Source organism: Peromyscus eremicus, chromosome 3 (genome assembly GCF_949786415.1).
Source record: "Peromyscus eremicus chromosome 3, PerEre_H2_v1, whole genome shotgun sequence".
NCBI classification, from domain to species: Eukaryota; Metazoa; Chordata; class Mammalia; order Rodentia; family Cricetidae; genus Peromyscus; species Peromyscus eremicus.
Window position 1 is genome coordinate 125388250 of NC_081418.1, and position 24296 is coordinate 125412545.

At 48.5% G+C, this 24296-nt stretch overlaps 1 protein-coding gene across 1 annotated transcript in view; it reads left to right on the forward strand.

Moving 5' to 3' along the window:
* The first annotated feature begins 2532 nt into the window (after positions 1–2532).
* The window catches only part of Slc6a11 (solute carrier family 6 member 11), a 117774-nt gene continuing 96010 nt past the window's right edge, over positions 2533–24296 (forward strand). The window contains exons 1-4 of the mRNA XM_059256839.1: positions 2533–2773; positions 5890–6024; positions 6146–6286; positions 9701–9791. Coding sequence (XP_059112822.1) covers positions 2533–2773; positions 5890–6024; positions 6146–6286; positions 9701–9791 — 608 coding nt within the window. The remainder of the gene's footprint in view (positions 2774–5889; positions 6025–6145; positions 6287–9700; positions 9792–24296) is intronic.

Sequence of the window (24296 nt, forward strand, 5' to 3'; positions counted from 1 at the left end):
TAAAGCAAGGTCACCGGACTTAAATTCTTACAGGGTCATAAAGGGAGACAAGAGTTTTCCTCAGGCAGTGACCATCAGGCTTTATTTTACAACCCAAAGCAGGAGTGGTAAAGGAGGAGGTCAACTGAGAGCTAAGATCAGTTAATATATTAGGAAAAGGGAATTTATGTGCTGAAACTACATTCCTAGAGGTGGTTAGGTAAATGTTAGGAGTCTATGTTAGTATAAATATCACTAAGGCTGTATAAGCAAGGAGGGTCTTAGCTTAATTCAGGAGATGGTTTGGCCTTGGATGCCAAAGACCACCAGCCCAGGTGTGACACTGCCCAACAGTGGGCCAGGCCTTCCCACTATCAGTGGAAGAAAATGTACCACAGCCTTGTCCACAGGGCATTCTGATGGTGGCATCTTCTCAGCTGAAGCTCCCTCTTCCCAGACGACCATCCAGCTGACAGAACACAGATAGCAGAGATGGGTGTGCAGTCAGACCTTCCCCTGAGCACCCTGCAGGATCTCAGCTTTCTAACACCTGACAGAGGGTACGGCAACCACCAGCATTTAGTTGGGTGGTTCTGGTTCAAGGCCTGGGAAAGAGCAGATCAGAACAGGCAACCAGGGCTGTGGGGCGGGGGGGGGGGGGGGGGGGGAGAATGGGCAGCAAAGACAAGGTGAGTGGGAACTTCAGGGAGGGAGGGAGGTATACAAAGCCACTGGAGTTCAGTCAGACTGTGGATGGAAGAGCCTACGAACCAGTATGAGCAAGACTGGGGATTTGCAGCCTGGTCCTCAGAGGATAACCCCAGTACTCCATTTATTCTTTCAAGAAATGCTGTAAACCAGGAAGGAGGGCATCTAGGTTGAGCCACAAGGCAGGGAACTCAGGAGCCCTGGGACGGGAGGGACCTAGGACGACACAGGGAATCTACTCTGGGGGTGTGCAAGAAGCATGGACCTGCCCAAATCCACAGGCCCTGTCACGACAGCCTCTCCTTCCCCTGTCAGACAGCCTTTCAGGACTGTAACAAATAGCTCAGAGAACCAGCTTATAACAGGATCAGGCACTGGGCTTCTAGAGGCTCCCGTACTTTGGAGTCAATCTGCAGCAGTGTGTCACAGGGGCAGTGAAGGGGCAGCGGAAGGCTCACCTCGGGATGGCAGGAGAGATGAACCTGAGGATGGTGGGCTCTCACATTCCCAGCAAACACACGCTCTCAATAACCTGGAGACCCTCCTGGAAGGCCCCCCTCTTAAAGGTTCCACTGACAGTCAACAGCACCACAGGCAGGGGACCAGGCTGTCAACGTACAAATGTCGTCCAAACCAAAGTACCTCCACTTCTATCCACCCTCCCCCTTCAGCTTGGTCCTGGGGTGAAATTCAGAGCTCCACACCTGCTTAGCAAGTACTATGCTACTACACCCCTACCTTCTATCTGCAAATATTCTAAGCACATGTTGTGTAGCGTGTTATGCTAAGTTCTCTGCTATTGACACAGGATAGTGTCTACTACTGTTTGTGCAACCGATTGGAGGGACATGTTGAACAGGATGTACACATCTAGGTACTGCATGGTGACAATAACCGCTAATGATTATTGACAATTTCTACTGTAGGAGTACTTTATCAGCATCATGTCAATAACTTTTCACCAAAACAAACAAACAAACCACAACAAAACAAACAAACAAACAAACAAACCTCAGAAGGCATTGCTGGAAACACCATTTGCACACCAGGAAACAGGAATAGGCAGTTAGGAGACTGACCAAAGTTGCATGACTTGTATAGGTGAAGCAAGACATTCAACTTAGATTTGCCTGCTCCTGTCCCTGGATGTCACTACTCAACGCCACACCTTTGTGACTCACCTGTGTGCAGAGCAGGGGCCATGGGTGGAATGAGACTTCCAGGGTAGGGGCCGGGTGGGGGGTGGGCCTTAAGACCCAGCGCCATCAGCATCATCTGGGAGCTTCCAAAGTACTTCCCATCTCATGAACTGTCCCTGCCTCGACTAGGCCCCTGCAATGGAACCTGACCAACACAGCTGTTAGCCCTTCAAAAGTTAGCACTGCCCATCCACTTCTGAGCAGAGATGGGAAAACTGAGGCCCAAGCTTTGAAAGGTCACAGAGAGGGGGCAGAACTTCAAGTGTCACAGTCACAGGCCACTTAGGCTTAGATAGAGGACTACACTGATAGAGGCCAGTGAGTGGGGTTGCAGGGCAAACCTGTGCTCTGATAAGCCAGGTTCTTGCTAGGTCAGGGGTTGAGTGCATGCAAAGTGCTGGGCGCGCAAGGTCTAGGTGCTGGGCACGCAAGGTCAAGTCACTAGACTTGCAGCATCCCTCCCACCCCGAGATTCAGGCAGGCCGGGAGGTGGCCTGGGTACCGCGTCCCTGTCCCGGGCGGCCGGGCTGCTCCCTCGGCTCCACCCCCGGCTCCCCCGCCCGCCGCCGCTCGAGCCTCTCAAAAGCCCGGGCGCCCGGGGCGGCGGCGCAGAGCCGGGGCCGGCGCACGAGGCGGCAGGGCGGCCATGACTGCGGAGCAGGCGCTGCCCCTGGGCAACGGGAAGGCGGCAGAGGAGGCGCGGGGGTCCGAGGCGCTGGGCGGCGGCGGCGGGGGCGCGGCGGGGACGCGCGAGGCGCGCGACAAGGCGGTCCACGAGCGCGGCCACTGGAACAACAAGGTGGAGTTCGTGCTGAGCGTAGCGGGCGAGATCATCGGGCTAGGCAACGTGTGGCGCTTCCCCTACCTGTGCTACAAGAACGGTGGAGGTGAGCGCGGCGGGGGATGCGGGGCGACACCTAGGAGGGGACATCCCTCGTGCACGGCCCGATCCCCCCTTCCCAGTCCCCGTGAGCTGAGGGGCTGCGCGGGGGGCCACCTGTTCCTCTGCGCCTGCGTGCACGGATCCGCTTCGCACCTGAGCGCACCACCACCTGCCACCTGCCACGGGGCCCAGAGCAGCGTCTGTCACCTGCCTAAGGGACCGACATGGCCCAGGAGCTCAGCTTTCAGGCAACTGGCTGGCGTTTTAGGCAGAAGTCCTTTAATTTAGCCTCGGAGGCTCAGCTGTCCTCACTGGAAAAGACTGATCTGAGCAGTCTTTTGGAGAGGTCACTGAAGTGCCAGGAGCAGGGGCCCAGCTTTAGCTGTGTCTTCGTACTTTTTTTTCTCCTTTTGGCCTCACAGTCGCCTTGGAAGGCAGTGCTTTTACTGATCTCAAAGATGATGAGGCCAAGGGTCCAAGAAACACTCTCTTTTACTACTGGCAAGGGTGGGATTCTGACCCCAAAGGTCTCGTTTTTCATGCAGGGTTGTTCCTGACTCCAGGAACAACTTTCAGAAAGGCTTTGCTGTGTGCTCTTCTCTGTGGTTTTTTAAATTTACTCTTCAGGCCATTTCTAGGGAAAGTATTTTAGGCCTCTCTGGAGGAAAAAACTGGCACTAAGCAGTTTCTTTTGCTGGGCTCAGACTCACCCACAACAATGGCAACCACGCTGACTTGTATGTGTAAGATGCTTAGAGATTGGGGAAGGAGACCAGAGCCCCTTCCAGTGGCAGCGGCATCTCAGTGTGCTACTGGGGGGAGTGGAAGCTGTGGTCCCCAGCTGAGAGCATGGCTCAGATGCAGCCCCCCCCCAATACTGCAGCAGTAGGGTGGCAGAGTAGCAAGGGATCCCATTAAAACGTTCAGTGGTGGCACAGTTCCTCTCAGGAAAGGCCTGTCTTGGCATTTCCTCACCTCTGTGTGGTATCCCAATCTTCAAGAAAATCTCCAAACTCTAAAAAGGTAGTGCAGTTGGTTGGCACAGACAGCGCAGGGCTTCCTGTGCGAACAGTTTAGGAGCCCGTGAAACATACTTCCTGGCCCAGGCCCTTTTTGGGGTCATTTACTCCAAGGCACAGGCTGCTCCAGGCCTGCCCTGCACTGGTAATGAAGTGGCCAAGAGTGCCTGTGGCTTGGCAAGGCGAGAAAGCAGGCCCGGACTTGGAGACCCAAAATGTACCCTGTACCCTCGGGCAGGCCCTGCCTCCCCGTGCAGACTGAGCCTTTAGAAGCCACTGTGTCTGCTTAGAAAGCTGTGGGAGCTCTTTAGGGTAATATGAGGCGGAAACTATTGTAGCATCTTTATTCATCTAGGAAATATTAGGCTTAACCAAGAAGCATTCTGCAAAGTCGAAAATGGAGATAAATTGGGTTAATCACAAATTCTGCTACAAATTGTTTTTAAGGTTGTAGTGAGTAAAGTTGAAAAATGACTCATTGTTGGTTTTTTCCTCTCTCTCTTTTTTCCTCTCTTTGATTTGCCAAGAGCCTCCATCCGTGCAGACACCCCGGTTTGGTTGTTGGTTATTTTAAGAATTACAGTACTAGCTTTGTGAGCACACAGGCCAGCTGGCTTTCACCCAGAGTCATCTGTTGGGTTCTCGGAGGCTCACAGGTGAATTACGGGGTCTTAAGGGAGCCACTTCAGCTTTTTAATCAAATAGATTTGGATTCAGGCCTCAGATACCATTTACTCTGTTACACAAGTTCCTGCCTTCAATCTAGCTGGGCTGTGGTTTCCTTTCAAAATAATTTGTCCACAGTCAGGACTCGCAGATTCCCCACAGTAGCTGAAAGTATCTTGTTCACAGGGTGAAATCTTAAATTAGTCTCTTGCCCAGAAAAGGCTAAGCCCCTTTCAGAGCCCAGTAGATAGGTCCACAGTATCGGGATTAATCAAGGTTGTTGCTGTTAATCCAGTGGTTAAAGAGGCTTCATTTAGCAAAAGCAATTTCAGCTAAAGCCTCCATTCTTGACATCAGATGAAGAATACTGTGTTTTCATGCTTCGTTATTAGATGGGAGAAAGAAAATGGGGGATTTAGGGAGGTGTCCCCATCTGTGCCTAGGAGCTCAGGCTCACTTCATTCATTTCATTTATTTTGAAGCAAGGCCCAGGCCATGGATATTGTGTTTAGGGTGGTCCTTACCCAGGCTAACCCTACACCATTTCAGTGGGATCTTTGCTACAAATTCCTTAGGGCTCCCCTCCATATTTGGTCATATATGCAGGGGCATTTAACCCTTTGAAGCCTGGTGCTTCTCACTGTATGATTTCCTGAGAACTTTTTTTTTTCTTTATGAGAAAAATCTTTTAGGGGGCTCTATAATGAAATAATAAAGGGTGGTCTCCTTCAGCCATCCTCTTGAGATTAGAATTAAGAGGAGAACAACACATAGGCTAAGAATGAGCTTAATCTGTTCTGGAGAGTGGAACAGGTGGGATGGGAGCTGGGGACCTGGCTGGGCCGGTCAAGTGCTTTCTCTTCAGGCATGAAGATTGGGTTGGAATCCCCAGCACCCATATACAAATCCAGACATCGTAGCACACATCTGTCATTCTAGGACTGGGAAGGTAGAGACAGGAGAGTACCTGGAGCTCACTGGCCAGCCAGTCTAGCTGGATGAGAGACCCTATATCAAAAATGGGGTCAGGATTATAGAGGAAGGCACTTGACAATGACCCCTGGCTTCTGTATACACACAGTCACAGAAAGTAAATCACACAAAGAATTGATCAAACAAAGCAATTTTTTAACATTCCCATTTCAGTCATGCAACCATCCTGAGAAATGATCAGTGGCAGATATTATTAAAACACATTTTACAGCTGGAGAAGTGGAGGTTCAGAAATGTGAGGTAGAATTGTGTAAGGTCAAAGGTGGCAGAGGGCCCAACCCCCTTCCATGTTTTCTGGCTCCAGCCCCTCACACTAGCCAGGTTGGAAGTTCAGCTGAAGGAACACTGTGTGTTGTCTTGTGGTAGATGGCCACTGACGGGCATTGGTGCCGAAGGGGAACCAGCAGGCCAGTTTCCATGCCATCCCTCTGCTCCCTCACAGGGGCATTCCTGATTCCCTACGTGGTGTTCTTCATCTGCTGTGGAATTCCTGTCTTCTTCCTGGAAACGGCTCTGGGGCAGTTCACAAGTGAAGGAGGCATTACGTGCTGGAGGAAAGTCTGCCCTCTATTTGAAGGTAAGTGTTGGTTTCATGAGCAAAGAAAACTTTGCCTCATTGATGAAAAGTTCTCAGGAGCCAATGAAGGCTGTTTCAAAGGACAAAGACCCTAGCCACTCTTTTTCCTTGGTCCTCACAGGCATTGGCTATGCAACACAGGTGATCGAGGCACATCTCAATGTCTATTACATCATCATCCTGGCATGGGCCATCTTCTACCTAAGCAATTGCTTCACCACTGAGCTCCCCTGGGCCACCTGTGGGCACGAGTGGAACACAGGTATGGTCTCCAGGCTGGGTCTCTCCTGGTCCTGTGGAGGGATTTGGGGTTGGTGGTGCATCCCAAGCTGGAACTTGAAAGTCAGAAGACATTGCGTAGAAATCTGATTTTTCAACTTCTCTCTTTTTAAAGATTTACTTAATTTTATTTTATGTGCATGAGTGTGTGTCTGCTTGTATGTATGTGACCATATGCATGCAGTACCCATGGAGGCCAGAAGAGGGTATCAGATCCACTAGGACTGAAGTTACAGATGCTTATGAGCCACCATGAGATGCTAGGAATCAAACCTGAGTCCTCTGGAAGAGCAGCCAGTGCTCCTAACTGCTGAGCCAACTCTTTAGTCCCCAACTTCTCTGGCAACCTCCCTATTTGACAGCAGCAGTCACCACCATGACTGGGGAGCAGCTGCAGCTAATGGATGACATAGTGCCATCATCACACCCAAGTTACTTTACTTGTTTGCTTTACTTGTTCAAACCAGCTAAACATCTGAAGACAACACCCCCCCTCCATCGCAAACAGTGGGGAGTCTTGTAGGTCATCTTTGACTTTGATACACTGTTTGCTTTTAGTCTGTCATCCTATCAGACCTTCTTTGGCAATCTTGAAGAGGAGAAAAATACCTGTCCAACCCCTTTTGAGATTGTTGTGCTCGGAGCAGGCATCACTAATGGATTGTAGAACTCTTCCTTTTTGAGACAAGCTTGGCTTCAGAGCTCTCCTCTGAGGTGCTTCCTTTTGTCTAGAATTGGGACACATACTTTGACCTATCCATCTATGTTATCACCTATGGTTATATTATGTCTAGGCCTATCACCCCGAGAGCTGAGATACAGTGATCCTAGGTCCTGTATGGTGCTGTCTAAGAGGAGCAACCACAGGTGTTGGGTCTAGAAAGCACCACAGTCTGGTTTCTAGGCTCTGCAACTTTGTCTTACCTGCCTTCCAGTCGCTTCTGTGGCAGTTGTTGCCAGCTCTCTTCAGGCCCAGGGTTCAGTCAGCCCCCCCCCCTTTGGCAAGGAACCTCGTGGAGATGTTTAAAATTCAGAGACACATTCTTAGATTCCTGACAGCTAGTGTGCTAAGGAAACTACAACCCTGAGCATGTCCTGAACCTTCACCCCAGCCACTGCAGTCGAGGGCCCTCGGGAGATTCCGTTGCTTGAGTCTGTGTTTGTAATTTCTCAGGATTTAATTTTGAAATCGTGTGTCAACAAGACATATGTGGCTCAGTGGCTGAACAATTGGCCTAGCATGCACAAGGGCCTGGGTTCCATTCCCAGCATTGGAAAATGAAGAAAGGATAGGAGGAGGGAAGGGAGGAAGGAGGGAAGGAAGGAAGGATAGAGACACATTGTTATAAGGCATGCTGTGAGGAGGAAGGTCTTGCAGAAGGGTGGGCTGAGGAAATATGGGGGGGATATGCAGCAGCCTCTTTGCTGTTGGGTCTGCTTTTCTATTAGGAAAGCAGTTTATAGTCACCAATTAGAATTATTCTGTGCATCCTGGGAGGGTATGGTATTGCTTTGTATTGTATCAGTTCCCAAGTTTAGTTGGTATTTCATTTATACAATTAATCCATCTTTAAGATAGAGTCTCATGTAGCCCAGGGTGGACCTGGAGTTCCTGGTCCTCTTGCCTCTCCTGCCCAGGTGCTGGGAGTACAGATGTATGCAGGGCAGCTTTAACTTGTGTTATATATGATCTTAGACCAAAGACCGAGAAGCAATTGACTTACTACAGTTTTAATTTTGCATATCTAGCTGTAAGAGTATTCATACAGGTTTATAACCATTGTTTATTTGTACATAATAAATATTAATACAAATGACACATCAGTTTTGAATGTCTGAGGAAGTGTGTGGTGTGTGTGTCTGTGCCTGTCTGTCTATCTGCCTGCTTTGTTTTATTCTGCTTGGGTTTAGTTTTTTTAGTTTTGAGACAGGGACTCTCTCTGTAGCCCAAGCTGGCCTCAAACTCACAGAGGTCCCTCAGCTGAATCTTCAGGAATGAATTACCACACCCAGTTTCTTTTTGCTCTTAGGAAAAATATTTAGGCAGCACCATTTTGGAGTCTGATAAAAGCCAAGGACACTGTCATTGCAGAAACAGGCAGGGGTCTATGCAGTCAGTTTGCTGACAGTGTTGGGTTCTAGGCTCCACTATAAACTCCCTGGGGTGCCCAATCCCACCTGCTTTCAGCATAAGGCAGCACTAGCCAAGAGGAGTGAGAATGAAGCAGACAGCCGGGCCATTTATCCCCCGCCTTGTGATCCCCTTTCTCCAAAGCCCGGAACATGCACACCTGCTGCACCTGAGATGCTCCTGACCATGTGGCAGGTGTAACTGGGGTTCGTCTGTGAGAAGGTGGAGCTGCCTAATGTTGCAGCACCCACTCGTCACTGGCCCCTGAGCAGGTTGGATGCCTGGGCCCTAAAGGAGCTGGTGCAGGAGGCTCTGCCCCAGAAAGCCTGCAGCCCAGTGGCCCAGGCAGCTGTGTCCACAGATGTAGGGTCTATGGTAGCTGACAGATTCCAAATCAACCACAGCCAGCAGTGGAGTCCTGGCTGGAGTTGTTCTTGGTTCTGTCTTTAGCAGGCTGTGGGCTTTGCAGAGGGAGGGGGAGGCTGTACCTGGGCTATTCCTTGGATTCTTTTTCTTCATAGGGAAGACTTAGAAAAGGTGATTCATTGGAGGGTCTTGGGGTTCTTATTTACTTAGAATTCAGGAGAGGGAGGTCAGGGAAGGCTTCCAGGAGGAGGAGGAGGAGGAGGAGGAGGAGGAGGAGGAGGAGGAAGAGGAGACAGCTCAGGATTGTTCTGGACCTGGACACTGGGATGGTTCTGCTGCAGAGTTCCTTGGTGATCAAATTTCTGAGAAGAGTTGTTCAATAACTAACTTTTAGACTTACCAGAGTGGGTGAGGGGATGAAGGAACCAAGGACCCCTTGGGTGTGTGGCTCCTGCCAGTTCATCCAGTCCTCAGCCCTTCATAAGACTTACAGTAGTCACCTCTTTCTATGCGAATGGGAACCCCAGCTCCATCAGAGCCCCTGGGGATGATTGGCCTGTTGTGTTCATTCTGGTGAGGGCCCCTGGGCAACAGAGACCAGGGCCGTGGACAGGGCTAAGCAGAGAAAGAGAAGAAAGTCCAGAAGATGGTGTGGGTGTGAGGCCAGGGGCAGCATGTGGTAAGACTCTGGGCAGGACCAGAGTCTGGCCCTGCTCCTCCCACTTCTCCGGTTAGAACCAGACCAGGCCATCAGGGAAACTGTTGTGAAATCTTGGATTCTCTTGTGCTCTGGCCCCTGTTTGCCAACACCACCTGCTTGTGCTATCAGCGCCTTGTACTCCCCGGGGTCAGCCCCATGGAGCTTAATTTCCTTGTGTGTTTTGTCTTGTTCTCACTCAGAGAAATGTGTGGAGTTCCAGAAGCTGAATGTCAGCAACTACAGCCATGTGTCCCTGCAGAACGCCACCTCCCCGGTCATGGAATTCTGGGAGTAAGTGAAGGATCGGCTGGCCTTGTCATCATCCCTGCCCCCCCATCCCCTCCCACCCTCCACCGCCTCCTGGAAAAGCCTAGCCCGACTCCCTCCATTCCCACTTCTTGGCTCCTGTGGCCATCTGACGATGGAGAAGGGAGTATATGTAGGGGTTCTTCCGGGGCATCCCATAGGAGCAGCTGAGAGGAACTCGTTCTGGTTCTCTGGAAACATGTCAGCATGCCTAGTGCTTATTAGGGCGGGAAGTGCTTGGTAAAAAGACAGTTTAAAAATTCATTCCGAACAGCGGAGAAGCTAGTGCTCAGTTGCCGTAAGCAAAGCCAGGATTATATTTAGCCTTAGAAAGCTGAAGTCTCGGGGGTGGGGGGGTGGGAGGGGAGGCTATCTTGCTCTCAGTACCTGAAGTAGTGTGTGAAAAAGTAGATCTACTTCAGTGGAGAGAGGGTGTGGGGAGGCAGGTTTGAAATGTATTTAAGAAGGATGTGAGATTGAATGGACCTGGAAGGTTGTGAGTACCCCTTATCCTAGAAGCGGGCACAATTTTATCCGAGTTCTAAAGCACTGTGATCCTCACAAGGCTGAGTGATACAGTTGTGTAAGCTGTATGCACACCTGGGGAGCATCATTCTGAGGTGCCTTGTGAAACGTGCACTGTAGAAGTGTGTGGTGCACAACCTGCAGGATGTATACGGTCACCCTGACTTCTGCTGCAAGAGAGTCCTTCCGCTCAGGCATAGATAAGTGGTTTCTGTACATATTGAAAGCTAAACCAAATGCTCCCTGAGGTCTCTCAGTCTGTGGAAGCCTGACTTCATGGACAAAGTCTCCCTTACTTTATGGCTAATTAGAAATAGTAACATGGGCCGGGCAGTGGTGGCACACACCTTTAATCCCAGCACTCGGGAGGCAGAGGCAGGCGGATCTCTGTGAGTTTGAGGCCAGCCTGGGCTACAGAGTGAAATCCAGGACAGCTACACAGAGAAACCCTGTCTTGGAAAAAAACCAAAAAAAAAAAAAAAAGAAAAGAAAAGAAAAGAAAGAAAAGAAAAGAAAAGCAATAGTAACATGGGGATGAATGGTGGGGTTTTGAGCGATTTTAATATGTGTGCCGGATACCATTTGTTTCCTTCCCTTTAGAAGTCTGGCTGAATTTAGATTCATCATTCTCCTGTCTTTGTGTTTGTTCTGCTTACATGTGTGCCTGGAATAGAACAGAGGCCCTTTACTTACTGTAAACGCTTCCAGGACTAGTACCCAAGCCTTACATTTTGTTTCAACTTTGTTTCTTTTCTCAGCAGTTGTTTCAAGATGAGTCTATATTGATACAAGGTTTCTGGCTTCTTTACACACACACACCCTTAATGGTGTTGCTCTGTGTGAATGATTGCCTTGTATTTACAAGTCTTCTTGATGGGGTTAGACTGTTAGCCGCGCCACAGTGGTTAAATTAACTGTGCTTTCTTGGCGGTTTCTAATCTGCAAGCCCTTCTTAGTCTGTTTTATATTACTGTTACAAAATACCCAGGACTGGGTGACTTATAAAGAACAGAGGTTTATTTCCTATACTTGTAGAGTTTGGAAGTCCAGGGTGGACAGACTAGTGCTTGGCAAGAGTTGGCTCCTGCACCATCCCATGGCGGAAGGCAGAAAGGCAAGCGAGGAACCAGGGGTCCAAATCCAGCTTTTCCTTAGGAATCTCTGTTGGGCCCATGGGAACAATTCAGATCCAGCCCCATAAGCCACCTTTCAGTGCTGTTGCATTGCGGTTTCACCCTCTAACCCATACTGTAAGGGAATGCATCTAAATCATGCGTCAGAGTGTGACTGCTGGGATGTGGGCCATGCATGGCACCTGTTCTATCAGATACTGTGGAGATTGCTCGTATGTGCATCCTAAATATCAGCTTATAAGAATTTTGCTGCTCTCCTTTTTTTTCCAGTGATGCTTTTTTTTTGTAAGATTATTTTATTTTGTGTGTAGGTACTTTGCTTGTTTGTATGTCTGTGCACCTCATGCATGCAGTGCCTGCAGAGGCCAGAAGGTGGCGTCAGATCCCCTGGAGCTGGAGTTACAGATCATTATGACCTGCCATGTGGGTCCTGGGAATTGAACCCAGGTCCTCTACAAGAGCAATAAGTGCTCTTAACCACTGAGTCATCTCTCCAGCCCCAAGTGAATGTTCTACTTTCTGTGCAGCACTTAATCTGAGCAAGTGGTTTAGGCTCTCTTCATTTTGTTTTTTTCAGGCAGGGTCTTGCTGTATAACCCTGGTTGGTCTGAAACTTGCTATGTAGACCATGCTGCACTTGAACTTGTAGCAATCCCCCCCACCCCCTGCTTCTGACTCTCCAGTCAGGTTTTATTTCTACTGGGTAATGAGTGTAAAATTGCATTTCACTATTTTAAACTTGCATTTCTCAATTACTGGTGAGGTGATCATATTTTCATAATTTTGATGTATCATCCATAAACTTCAGGCTCCTGTCTTTCTCTGACTTATGTTTTCTTACAGACAAACATTCTTTATGCTTTTTGTTTTGTTTTGTTTTGTTTTGTTTTTCGAGACAGGGTTTCTCTGTGTAGCTTTGTGCCTTTCCTGGAACTCACTCTGTAGCCCAGGGTGGCCTCGAACTCACAGAGATCCACCTGACTCTGCCTCCCGAGTGCTGGGATTAAAGGCGTGCGCCACCACCGCCCGGCCATTCTTTATGCTTTTAAAATACGGTTTTCTTTGCTATAGGATCTTTTCTCAATGTGTGGGTCTTCTTTCTTATGGTGTACAGAATTTTCCATGGTACTGACATTGTATGTACCAGCTTCTCCTTTGGGGCCGGGACAGTTGGCCCCTTATTTAGGATGATTTTTCTCCCCCAAAGTTGAACAGTTTCTGTATTTTCTCCCAGGAGTTTTAAAGTTTCGGTTTTATCACATTTAGGAACACCATGTGTGGTATAAGGTGGAAATGGAACTTTATTGCTATGTGAATACTGGATTTCTTCAGCAGTTACCCATCCATCACCCCTTCTCGGCCAATGTGCAGTGTCTTCCCCATGAGACACAATTTCCTAAGAGCACTTTTCTTTGCTATGTAGTTGGTCTTTTTGTCTCTGTATAGATGTTTCCCCCGGTGTTGATATGACCTTAACCTGGTCATACTTTGTTCATTTCCAAAATGGTCTTACTGTTCCAGATGAATTTTAGAATCAGCTTGTTTCACCTAAGCAACAAGAACTAAATGAAAACAACTTTGTGGGGTTTGGGGTGAAAGTCTGTTGACCTGTCAGCTTAATTTGGAGAAAGTCGCCCCTCGTGTATTGAGCTTTCGGTTCGTGAACATACTTCAACCAACTCTTCATTTATTTGGGTCTTTTAAATGCCTTTCGATTGTGGCCTTTGGAGCAGTTAGCATCTGAACCAATGACATCTGCCTAGTCAGTCAGTCTCAAAAAGGAGCCTCTGAAAGGTATGTGCTAGGGAGGAGGCTTTGGTTCTGGGCAGGACAGGAGGGTTTTCCCCAACCACACTGGGCTGGGGTTCCCTGGAAAAATATACAGGGGCTTGTGTTGGACACAAACAGTTAAAGGTCTATGAAAAAAATTTTTTTGTATTTTTTAGTGAACTCAGCCTGAAACAAGACATGATATCTGTGTAAGGCCCTGTGTGTTTTCCCCACATATTCATTCCTTTTGTAACTTGTGTGTAATCCTTAGTTTTCCTTGTATTAATATTCATTTTTAAGGGAATACATGCATGCTACAGTTGTATGTGTGGAGGTCAGAGGACAATTTTTGGGAATTAGTTCTCTCTTTCCACCGTGTGGGTCTTAGAGATTGAATTCATGTCTTCAGGCTTGCTGGCAGGTGCCTTTACCCACGGAGCCACCTTGCCGGCCCAAGTCGCTGTGTGGGCAATGTGTTTGCCCACGGTCTGTGCTTCTCAGTCAATGTGACCACTGCCAGGCTTGGGAAGGCTCTCAGTGAGGATCAAGAGGATGAGTGGGAAGGCAGGCAGTTGGTACAGTATAGCAAACCCTGCATGAGAAGGGGCAAGGAGGCCTTGGAAGGAGCCCACCCTTCACTGAGCTTCCTGTCCGTCAGCAGCACCCATCACTTCCAGCACCACTACACACCAGAACACCAACCTTTCCCAGTTGCCTGGTCACTCCAGGTGAACGGCCGTGGGAGACAGCATCTCTTCAGTGTGTCTGTATTGTCTACACAGTCCTGACTGCTGGGTACTGACAGTACTTCCTCAGGTACCTCTGGTCGTACCTCTAACAATTCATCTTCTCAGAAGAGAGCTTGGAGCACCCAGAGACCGGGTGAGGGTTCACATCATCCTGTGAAGATCTGAGAAAAGCCAAGAAATTTGAGGAGAGCTGATGGCTGTGCCATTTGATGGGACCATCCGTGTACCTTTGATCAAGCCAGATTCCCAACCATCTTGTATTCGCTGGAATCATTTAGACTCCTCTCCACAGTGTACCCTGGACGTCATGAACATTCCACTGAACCAATGCTGGAGAATGCTCTGATGGTTCTTTCTTGCTTTGAGCTGATCGTTGATCCCGGGGCTGTGGGAAGAACCTTCTAGTTCTTCACCTGGCAGTCCTTGCATATTGGGTCCGTTTCCCCAGAGCTATCACACTCCACCATGCTTCCTGGCCTCTTTCTTTTGTGGCCCATTCAGTTTCCCGACTTGTTCTCAGGTCCCCAGTGTGTCCCTGTTCTTCACACCAGGGCCACCAGGCTTGGTCAAAGCATTGGCTTGGGCTGCCTGCTGCTTCACTCACTCTACAAATGCCTGCTTCTTGCCGCATGGAAGAAAAATACTGTATCTGGGGGAGGGCAGAGATGACGGATGCCAATCTCTAATACACAAGTGAAACAACCCACAGATGGCCATCAAATCCACAAAAAGTAGCTGCTTCCCTGCTCATAACTGGTATGGCTTCACATTGCTGAGGGCTTCTAGCCCAACCCACACCAAGCCCATTTTAAAATTTTCCTTTTCCTTTTCAGAATGCATTTGAAATGACTCACTGAGCCAACAAGACAAGCCAGACCCTACATCTGTCCTGGTTCTGACTCTGGCAGGGGCTTATAGGGTGGGACAGCTTGTCTCTCTAATGTCACATTTCAAAATCGGGCCATGGTGGTTTCCCTTAGTAACCATTATGCATCAAGTCCGTGTGCTTATCTAAATATGTCTGCATTTCTAATCTTGAGTCTGCGTCCTCTGGTGGGATTGAGCTTGACAACGTTAGATGGGCCTTGTGTTCACTTCTCTGTCTCAATCCCTTCATTCTCCCTAGTCCCTAGGTTTTAGGAGCAACCTCAGACTCACCTTGGGTATAATTACAATCACTCTTCCCATGTGAGGAACATGTCCTAGCACATGCTTGGTGCTGGGCTGGGGTTAGGCTCTGAGGGTTTGCAGCTCCATTTCTTTATTCAGGACCCAGCCTTGTCTTTCTGGATTATCTTTACTGCAGGTGTGTTTCCTTTGTGTTTTGAAAAGCCCCACAGATATCTTAATTCTTCATCTTTGGGCAGAAATCAAGGCTCAGAGGAGCAAAACCTGTTCTTACTGTGAGACTGGGCATCTCTCTTGCTGCCTCACTGCCCCTCCCTCAGTATCCTCCTCCTCTTCCCTCAGTATTCTCCTCTTCCTCCCTCAGAATCCTCCTCCTCCTCCCTCCCCCTGCTGGCCTCCCTCCCCTCCTATTTTCTTTTCTCTTCCTTTCTCCTTCCTCCTCTCTCCCTCAACTCACTGGCCTCTCTCCATCATCTTCCTCTTCCTTCTCTCCTCCTCCTGTGGCTGGCTTTTGTCCCGGCCCGTCCATATGTGTCCTGGCCTGTACCAGGGTCACTCACTCTCCCAGCTTTTGCCCTCCCTTTGCCTGTGTCTGGCTCTGTGTTTTCACAGAGTCTTAATTCAGATGTCAATTCCCTCCTGAGTGGCACAGCAGAATGAGTTCCTTCAGCTTTTTTTCTGCATAGCTCTTTTCTGAACTCCTGCATCTGCGAACTGGCTCATTCCCCTCGGTCTTCAGGGTAGGTAAGCTCCGTGCTGGCTCAGCCCGTGTTCCTTGTTCACTGTTGTTTGCCAGCACATTTGAGGTGCTTAGAAAGCATTGTCAACATCAGTGAATGCAGTAGTGAGCAAATGGATGTGTGCATGTCGCATAGCTCCTTCCATTCCAGCTGGAAGTTGGAAGTGGGTAACTCCACCTGGCAGACACCTCCCCTGCACTGAGCTGTGTGGACAGGTCTGCTGCACAGATGGAATATTTGTGAGTGGCTCTTCCACCTGTGAAATGGGGACCTGAACTAGTCAGCATTCCTCGATGTGACAAAACACCCCAGGTAAAGAGCTTCATGGAGGGGGAAGGTCTATTTCTGCTCATGGTTTCACAAGTTTCAGTCTTGTTCAGTTGGTCCTGTTTGGGCCCATGATGGCGTAGTGCATCATGGGAGCAAGTGACAGAGGAGGTGACCCACCTCATGGCAGCTGGGAAGTGGACAGAGACAGGAAGGGGATGAGGTTACAGTGTGAGCTTCACAGGCACACACTCTGTGTTGTTCTAACCTCCTTCCCCTCGTAGGCTCACCTTCCGAAGGCTCCCATGTCCTCCCCAGTGCCATTACTGGGTGTTAAGCCTTTACAGGGGCATTGAAGATCCAAGCCATCATGGGGATTCTCCTGGTTCCTTGTCTTACTGTCTGGGTGGCTGTGAGGATACTTAAGAGAGTGGGACGTGAGACCCTGGGTGGGCTGTAAGCAGACACACTGTTTAGCTCTTGTTTACTAGGTGTCCTAGTTAGGGTTACTGTTGCTATGATGAAACATCATGATCAAAAGCAAGTTGAGGAGGGAGGCATTTATTTGGCTGACACTTCTACATCACAGTCCATCATTGAAACCAGTCAGGATGGGCACTCAAACAGGGCAGGAATCTAGAGGAAAGAGCTGATGCGGAGGCCATGGTGGAGTGCTGCCCACTGCCTTGTCCCTTGTGATTTGCTCAGCCTGCTTTCTTATAGAACTTATTTACACTGAACTGGGCCCTCCCATGTCAATCACTAATTAAGAAAATGCCCTATAGGCTTGCCTGCAGTCTGATCTTACGGAAGCATTTTATCAATTGAGGTTCCCAAGTCCCAAATGACTGGCACACTGAGCCACAGTGTTCCTTTTGGCCACCTCTGCTGGGGCAGACTAGTGGCTGGACCTGAGCTGCAAACACCTCTGCAGCCAGCCTATGGCCTGAGGAAGCCTTTATATCATACTCCTGCTTCAGGGACAGAAGGATTCCAGACCGTATCCCTAGGTCAGAACTGAACACCGTGGTACCATCTGCTTCCTGACCCTGTTCCACCCCCACCCATCGCCCTGCCTGGCCTGCGGCTGCAGTATACATCTCAGTGGGTAGGTGCTGTGGCCCACCTGGAGTCACTGCTTTCTCTTCCCACAACGGGCGTGCCCCTGGGCGACTTGTGTGGCCTCTGGAAGCCTGTGTGTTCCTTTGAACACAGCTGAATGTATCACGTTAGCATCAAATGAGACAATGTTTACAGAGCACCTACCATGTGGTCCACACTCAATAAACAGCTTTAACATTTTCCAAACTTCTCCAGGGTGTGCTTACCACATCTGTACCCAGAGACACGAGAAGCACCCAACCTAGAGGAGGAAGCCAGGAAGTGAGACGGGTTGGAGTTTCTGAGTACGTGAAAATGATCTATGGGATGCTGGCACAGAGCCAGGGACAGAGAGCTTGCCTATCCAGCTTGTGGGACTGGCTTCCTGAAGGTGCTGGTACAGCTGACCAAAGCTGGGTGTTGAAGGGTGATGAGGAGTCCACGTGGCTGACTGGAGAGCTAGGAGGAAGGCATGACACAGACGGGTGCACAGATACTGAGGTCTCACGGAGGGGCTTGTGGACGTCAGGTGCAGTGCTACAGTACGTGTGAGGAGAGGCTGAGGACGGCGGGCATCGGTTCTCCTCTAGTAGTTACCTCCTTCCCTGTGCAGCCCATCAAAAATATTAAATGGGAAATTCCAGAAAAAATTAATTCATGTTCATGTGTTTTCAATTTCATACTGTCTGAGTAGTAAGATAATCTTTTTTTTTGAGTGAGAATATCTTTTTTTTATTAAATTTTTTCATTTATTTTACATACTGACCACAGTTTCCCCTCCCTCCTGTCAACCCATCCCCTCCCCCACCACACCTCCCATCTATGCCACCCACCTCCCCCATCCACCTTTCTGTCTCTGTTTAGAATGGGGCAGGCCTCCCATGGGCATGAACAAAGCATGGCACATCAAGTTGAGGCAGGACCAAGCTCCTCCCTTGCGTCAAGGCTGGGTGAGGCAACCCAGCATGGGGAATGGGTTCCCAAAAGTCAGTTCAAGTGCCAGGGACAGGTCCTGATCCAATTGCTAGGAGCCGCACAAACAGACCAAGCTACACAATGTCACCCACATGCAGAGGGTCTAGGTCGGTCCCATGCAGGCTCCTTAGCTGTCGGTCTAGAGTCCATAAGCTCCCACCAGCTCAGGTCAGCTGTCTCTGTGGGTTCCCTGTCATGACCTTGACCTGCCTGGCTTGTACAATCCCTCCTCCCTCACTTTAACAGGACTCCAGGAGCTTGGCCCAGTGCTTGGCTGTGGATCTCTGCATCTGCTTCCATCAGTTACTGGATGAAGGTTCTATGATGACAATTAGGGTAGTCACCAATCTGATTACAGGAGATGGCCAGTTCAGGCACCCCCTCTACTGTTACTAGGAGTCTTAGCTGGGGTCATCCTTATGGATTCCTGCGAGTTTCCCTGGCACCAGGTTTCTCCCTAACCCCATAATGCTGCCCCCTATCAAGACAGTAAGATGAAATCTTGTACTGCTTCTTATGGCTGAGATGTCCTTTGTCTTGGGGTGGAGGGGGGTGAGGGAGGAAGAGAGAGATTGACTGGTTGATTGATTGATTGATAGATTGATTGCAGAGGTGTCATCCTCGGTCACTTCCCACTATCTCTCTCTCTTCCTGGTGTGTCCATGCTGTATACGCTGGCAGCCTGTCAGTCTACTCGTGGCATCTTGGTCAGATGCTGTGGTGATATGAAGGTGCTTGTGTTCAGGTGACTTTTATTTTATTTGATAATGGCCCAAGCACGAAAGAGTGATGCTGGAGTTTTAGATATGCTGAAGAGGAGTCAGTAAATGCTTTATTTACAGAAAAAGTAAATCACCTCCTCCACCCGGGGTGTGTGTGTGTGTGTGTGTGTGTGTATGTGTGTGTGATAGGGAGAAGTTTCTCTCTTTAGCCTAGGCTGGCCTCAAATTTCTAATTTGTTCGAATTTGTTGATTTCCAAGTTGACTTGGAATTCACAATCCTGTACCAGCCTCCTAAGGGACAACATATCCACTCAGGTGGTCGGGACCTTTGCAGTCTCTCCCTGTGCCGCTTTATAAATGAGACTTCATTGTACATTTAGATGTATGAGGAAAGTATGGTGTATATAAAGGATTCGCTACTGTGTGTTTTCAGGCAACCACTGGGGATCTTGAAACATCTGTTCTCCAGATAAGGGGAAGCTGCCATGCATGTCTTCAGAGAAAGCTTGCTCTATACCCAATGTTGGTGGAGGTCCTGGGGTACATCTTGAACGAAACCAAATGAAAAGTGCCCCAGTTAAGTCATGGAAAACACCAGCAGGCTAAAGGAATTGCGAGGGTCAGTGTCTGGGTGGGGCCCTTGGAGTGGATGGCATTTGAACAGGGACCAGAAGGAAGTGGAATGACAACCTTAGATGTCAGGGACACGCTCTGAGGCCAGAGGAGGAGCACAGGATGGGGCCCCACTGTGGAGGACATGGTGTGTTCTGAGATGAACCCAAAGACCTCACATGCAAGACGGACCTTTCCCGATAGACCCCGAGAGAGGCCCTGCCATAGTCCGCTTCCTGTTGCTATAATAAAGACCATGGCTGAAAACTACTTGCGGGGGAAAGGGTTTGTTTAGACCATGTGTCCTGAGTACAGTCCATCACTGAGGGAAGTTGGGGCAGGTCCTCAAGCAGGAAGCGAGGCCAGGCCATGAAGGAGTGTGGCTTACTGGCCTGTTTTCATGGCTTGCTCAGTCTTTTTTGTACAACCCAGGACCACCTGCCCACCCATGGTGAGCTGGACCCTCCTATATCAATCATTCATCAAGAAAATGCCCCCACAGACTCACCTACAGGCCAGTCGATGGGGGCATTTTCTCAATTGAGGTTCTTTCTTCTCCAGTGACTCTAGCTTGTGTCAAGTTGACAAAATGCCTGCCCAGCACAGGCCCTGAGTTTGTCTGGACCTAGTCCCTTTATGAATGGTTAGAAATTATTCTGTAGATCGTCCTGAAAGAGCCCACCTTGTGGCTCTGGGAATAAGACAGAGCTCTGCTCTGCATCCTGGAGGTGCTGGGTGTGGCTTGGGTTCAGGAAGCTGACTTCTGCCCATCTGGGGTAGGACTGTCCTCAACTGCTGGGAAAACAGTATCAGAAGCCATCTTGGAGTGTGGTGGTTTATTCTGCTCAGCTGTGCTCCTGACTTAGTAAGGCTCCACCAGTGCCGCCCCATGCTGTCAGATGTCTTCTGACCTCACCCATCACGTCTTGGGTGGGTCTTTCCCAATAGAGACTCATGGGAGGCTCCAAATTATCCAGGACTCAGGATTTGTTTCTTTTGTTTGACAGCACCAGGACCAGTTCTTACAGGTACCAGCTTTGGGGCTGTACAAATGCTTTGTCCCATTTCTGAAAGACTTTTCTGGGGTATGCCCACACTAGTTACACGTAGCCCAAGCGTGCCCATGGGAGCACCATTTGTGATGGCTAAAAAAGAAAAAGATGACAAAACCACATGTGAAATGTCCCGTGAGTGAAATTATGCAGCAGCTGTAAAGAAAGAGGCAGGAAAGGTGTTGGCACAGTGGAGCTGCTGTTGGGGTGAGAAGGGGTGAGGTGTGGAGAGCGGGAGGCATATGAAGGGTGAAAAGCTGTCATCTGAAATGGTCCCCCTCTTCCTTGGCTTCTGGAGACTCTGGATAGCCATATTGACTAGTAATGGGACCAAGTCCAAATATGAAATTATTTATTATGAAGATTGTAGCTGGAGTTTTCCTGCCTGGCCCACAGTCAGGACAAATCTCTTTCACCTGCCAGTCCCACAGCCGCTCAAACCCGACCAAGTAAACACAGAGACTTATATTGCTTACAAACTGTATGGCCGTGGCAGGCTTCTTGTTATCTACTTCTTCTATCACGAATTAACCCATTTCTATTAATCTATACCTTGCCACATAGCTCGTGGCTTACCGGCATCTTCATATGCTGTTTGTCATCATGGTGGCTGGCAGTGTCTCTCCCTCTCAGCCTTCTACTTCCCAGCTTTATTCTCCTCCTTGTCCCGCCTACACTTCCTGCCTAGCCAATGGCCAATCAGTGTTTTATTTATTGACTAATTAGCAACACATTTGCCATACAGAACATCCCACAGCACTTCCCCCCCCCTTTTTTTTTCAAAAAGGAAGGTGGTTTTAACCTTTACAAAGTAAAATTACATATAATTTGGGAATTTGGGCGTAGCGTCTCTTACTACTTCCTGCTGGAGAGGGGCGCTGTATCTTATGGGGAAACAAAGAAAATTTTAGAATTATGGAATAGTCCATGAGGGTGTATCGTCTGAGCCAGTTGCCTTCAAACCATTCTGGATGTTGGATCATCTGGGCCATGGTGTCATCAGAGACCTTTCAGGGGGTCTTGGCTGGTCAAACCTGATGTATCTTAATCTGGAACAAATCCATAGCCTTTGGCTTTCTGTGGGAACAAAAGCAGAGACTCTTTTCCAAAGTAACATATCCTTATGTCTAAATTTTGAAGTCAAGATATCTTTAAAATATGCATTTTGGCATAACTCAACAGCTTTTACAATCAAATGTTTTTCTGCAGTTAAAAATCCCAAAGACAACACAATCCAGATTCTCTGTGTAATATCCATTTTTTACGTGGCTTTTTTTTATACTACCTTTACTGTCTCTTTAAAGACTTTATTTTTAAAAACTATGTATTTGTTTCTATAATTCTATATATCACCTTTTTTATCTCTTTCAAGCCTACGTATCTTTTACACACATTGTAAACTATTACATCTGAATCTGTCTTATTGTGAATCTATTGCCTTAAACTGCAGCAGCTGTGGCTGCTGGCTCTGCCCACCTCAGCTTCCCAACCTGGCCGTGGTACTTTACCACCGGCTCTGGGAGCTATCGTGGGTCTATGCTTTTATCCAAGCAGCGTGTAGCCCAGAAACCTCTTTGCTTTGTACCAGCAAAGGCTAAGTCCACCATGCAGCTTAATGTGCCACTTGCAGAGGCCTCATTCCCGCCATACTGCAGGTTGAGTGCGCACACTAGGAATCCACCAGTAACTCAAACCAGCAGCTGCCGCTCATTTGAGAGAGACAATTAGGAAGCTGTTTTTATTTCCATTTTAGAATCTTTTCTCAGGTTTTAGGTGGAAACTCTTGCCACCACATTGGACGCCATTTGTAGCTGGAGTTTTCCTGCCTGGCCCACAGTCAGGACAAATCTCTTTCACCTGCCAGTCCCACAGCCGCTCAAACCCGACCAAGTAAACACAGAGACTTATATTGCTTACAAACTGTATGGCCGTGGCAGGCTTCTTGTTATCTACTTCTTCTATCACGAATTAACCCATTTCTATTAATCTATACCTTGCCACATAGCTCGTGGCTTACCGGCATCTTCATATGCTGTTTGTCATCATGGTGGCTGGCAGTGTCTCTCCCTCTCAGCCAGCTTCCCAGCTTTATTCTCCTCCTTGTCCCGCCTACACTTCCTGCCTAGCCAATGGCCAATCAGTGTTTTATTTATTGACTAATTAGCAACACATTTGCCATACAGAACATCCCACAGCAAAGATGTACTCAATACCCAACCTAAAGGTAGTTTGGTGGTGTTGTTTTGGGGTGCTGGCCTTTCAATTGCAAGTTGTCATATAAGGTCTACTGTGGAATGCTGGTGTTCAGAAAGTTTCTTATGGGCCTAGGGTGATAGCTCAGTACATCAAATGCTGAGGACCTTAGCTTCAAGGTACATAAAAGATGGGTGGTCATGCTAGCCCACATATATTCTTAACACTTGGGAAGTTGAGGCAGGGGATCACTGGGCAAGCAAGGTGGCTACATTCAATTGGTTAGCTCCGAGTTCAGCCAGAGACATTGCCTAATTTTAAAAGAAATGGAAAATGGTCAAGGAAGATACCAGACATCAACCTATGGCTGCCACATACATGCATAAGTACCTGCACACACATATGCAAACACACATATGCCCCCCCCACACTCACGAGCATTGCATATACTCATGTGCTTATGTACACACAAACACACACACATATGTACCTGCATGAAGAGCAAGGGAGAGAGTTTAAGATTTAAGACCATTTCATATTTCAAGTTTTCAGACTGGGGGTGCTTCACCTGTGTTTATATATGCTTGAAGATACACACACCCTTATCCCCATAGACATGTCTGGGAGGGTACACAAGACGTCATTTACCTGCAGACCACCCAGAAGTAAAACATGGGGAAAGGGAGTAGATAGTAACAGAGTTTTGCTTTTCTGATATCTGCTCTTTCATAGTATTTGAATTTCCAGTTACAACTAGCAGCGTAGTTATCTTATAATAAAAGCAGGACTCATGATACTGGTGAATAAGCTGTCAGTCATGATTCTCTTTGCTTGTGTGACAGTCCCACTTAGAGCCCTAACCCCATCGTGCTAGTATTTACTTATTATCTCATTCTTGTTAATATTAACTCATTTAATTCTGCAGTCAGGCCCAAGGGGTAGGCAGAAGACAAATCTCTATCTTCCCATTAACCAACACTGGGGCTTTGCCCCAACTCATGGACCTGAACCCCAAAGTTGGTCCTTCATTGGCTCCCACCTGTGAGCACCTGCTCTCTGCTGCTACAGGCCCTGTGTATGCAGAAGACCTCATCTGTCCCAGGAAGGAGCCTGCTTGTCATTTTCCCCTCAGTGAGGCACTGGGGACCTTTGAATACAGCTAAGGAGAACAGGGAAGGGGTCAAGACACTTGCTAACTCAAACCAAAGTGGTTCTTCATTGTTACAACAGGTTGTGGCCTCTTTATTCAAACTATTGAATTGACAACAATGGTGAATGGAGTTCTTAGCAACTAAAATACAGTAGGTCTATGTTTCAATAGTAGATTGTAAATCACGTATTGCTCGCCAGCCCCTAGAGATCACACCACTAACAATTCACGCTCTTCCTGTCCCGGGTTCTTGTGCTGCTGAAGGTGGAAGATTCTTTCCAAAATCTACTGTTCTGGCTTTCTCATGTCCAACAGAACCTCCCTGCTGGCCCCCACAAATCTCCAAGTGGAGCCAGGCCTCCATTCTACTGC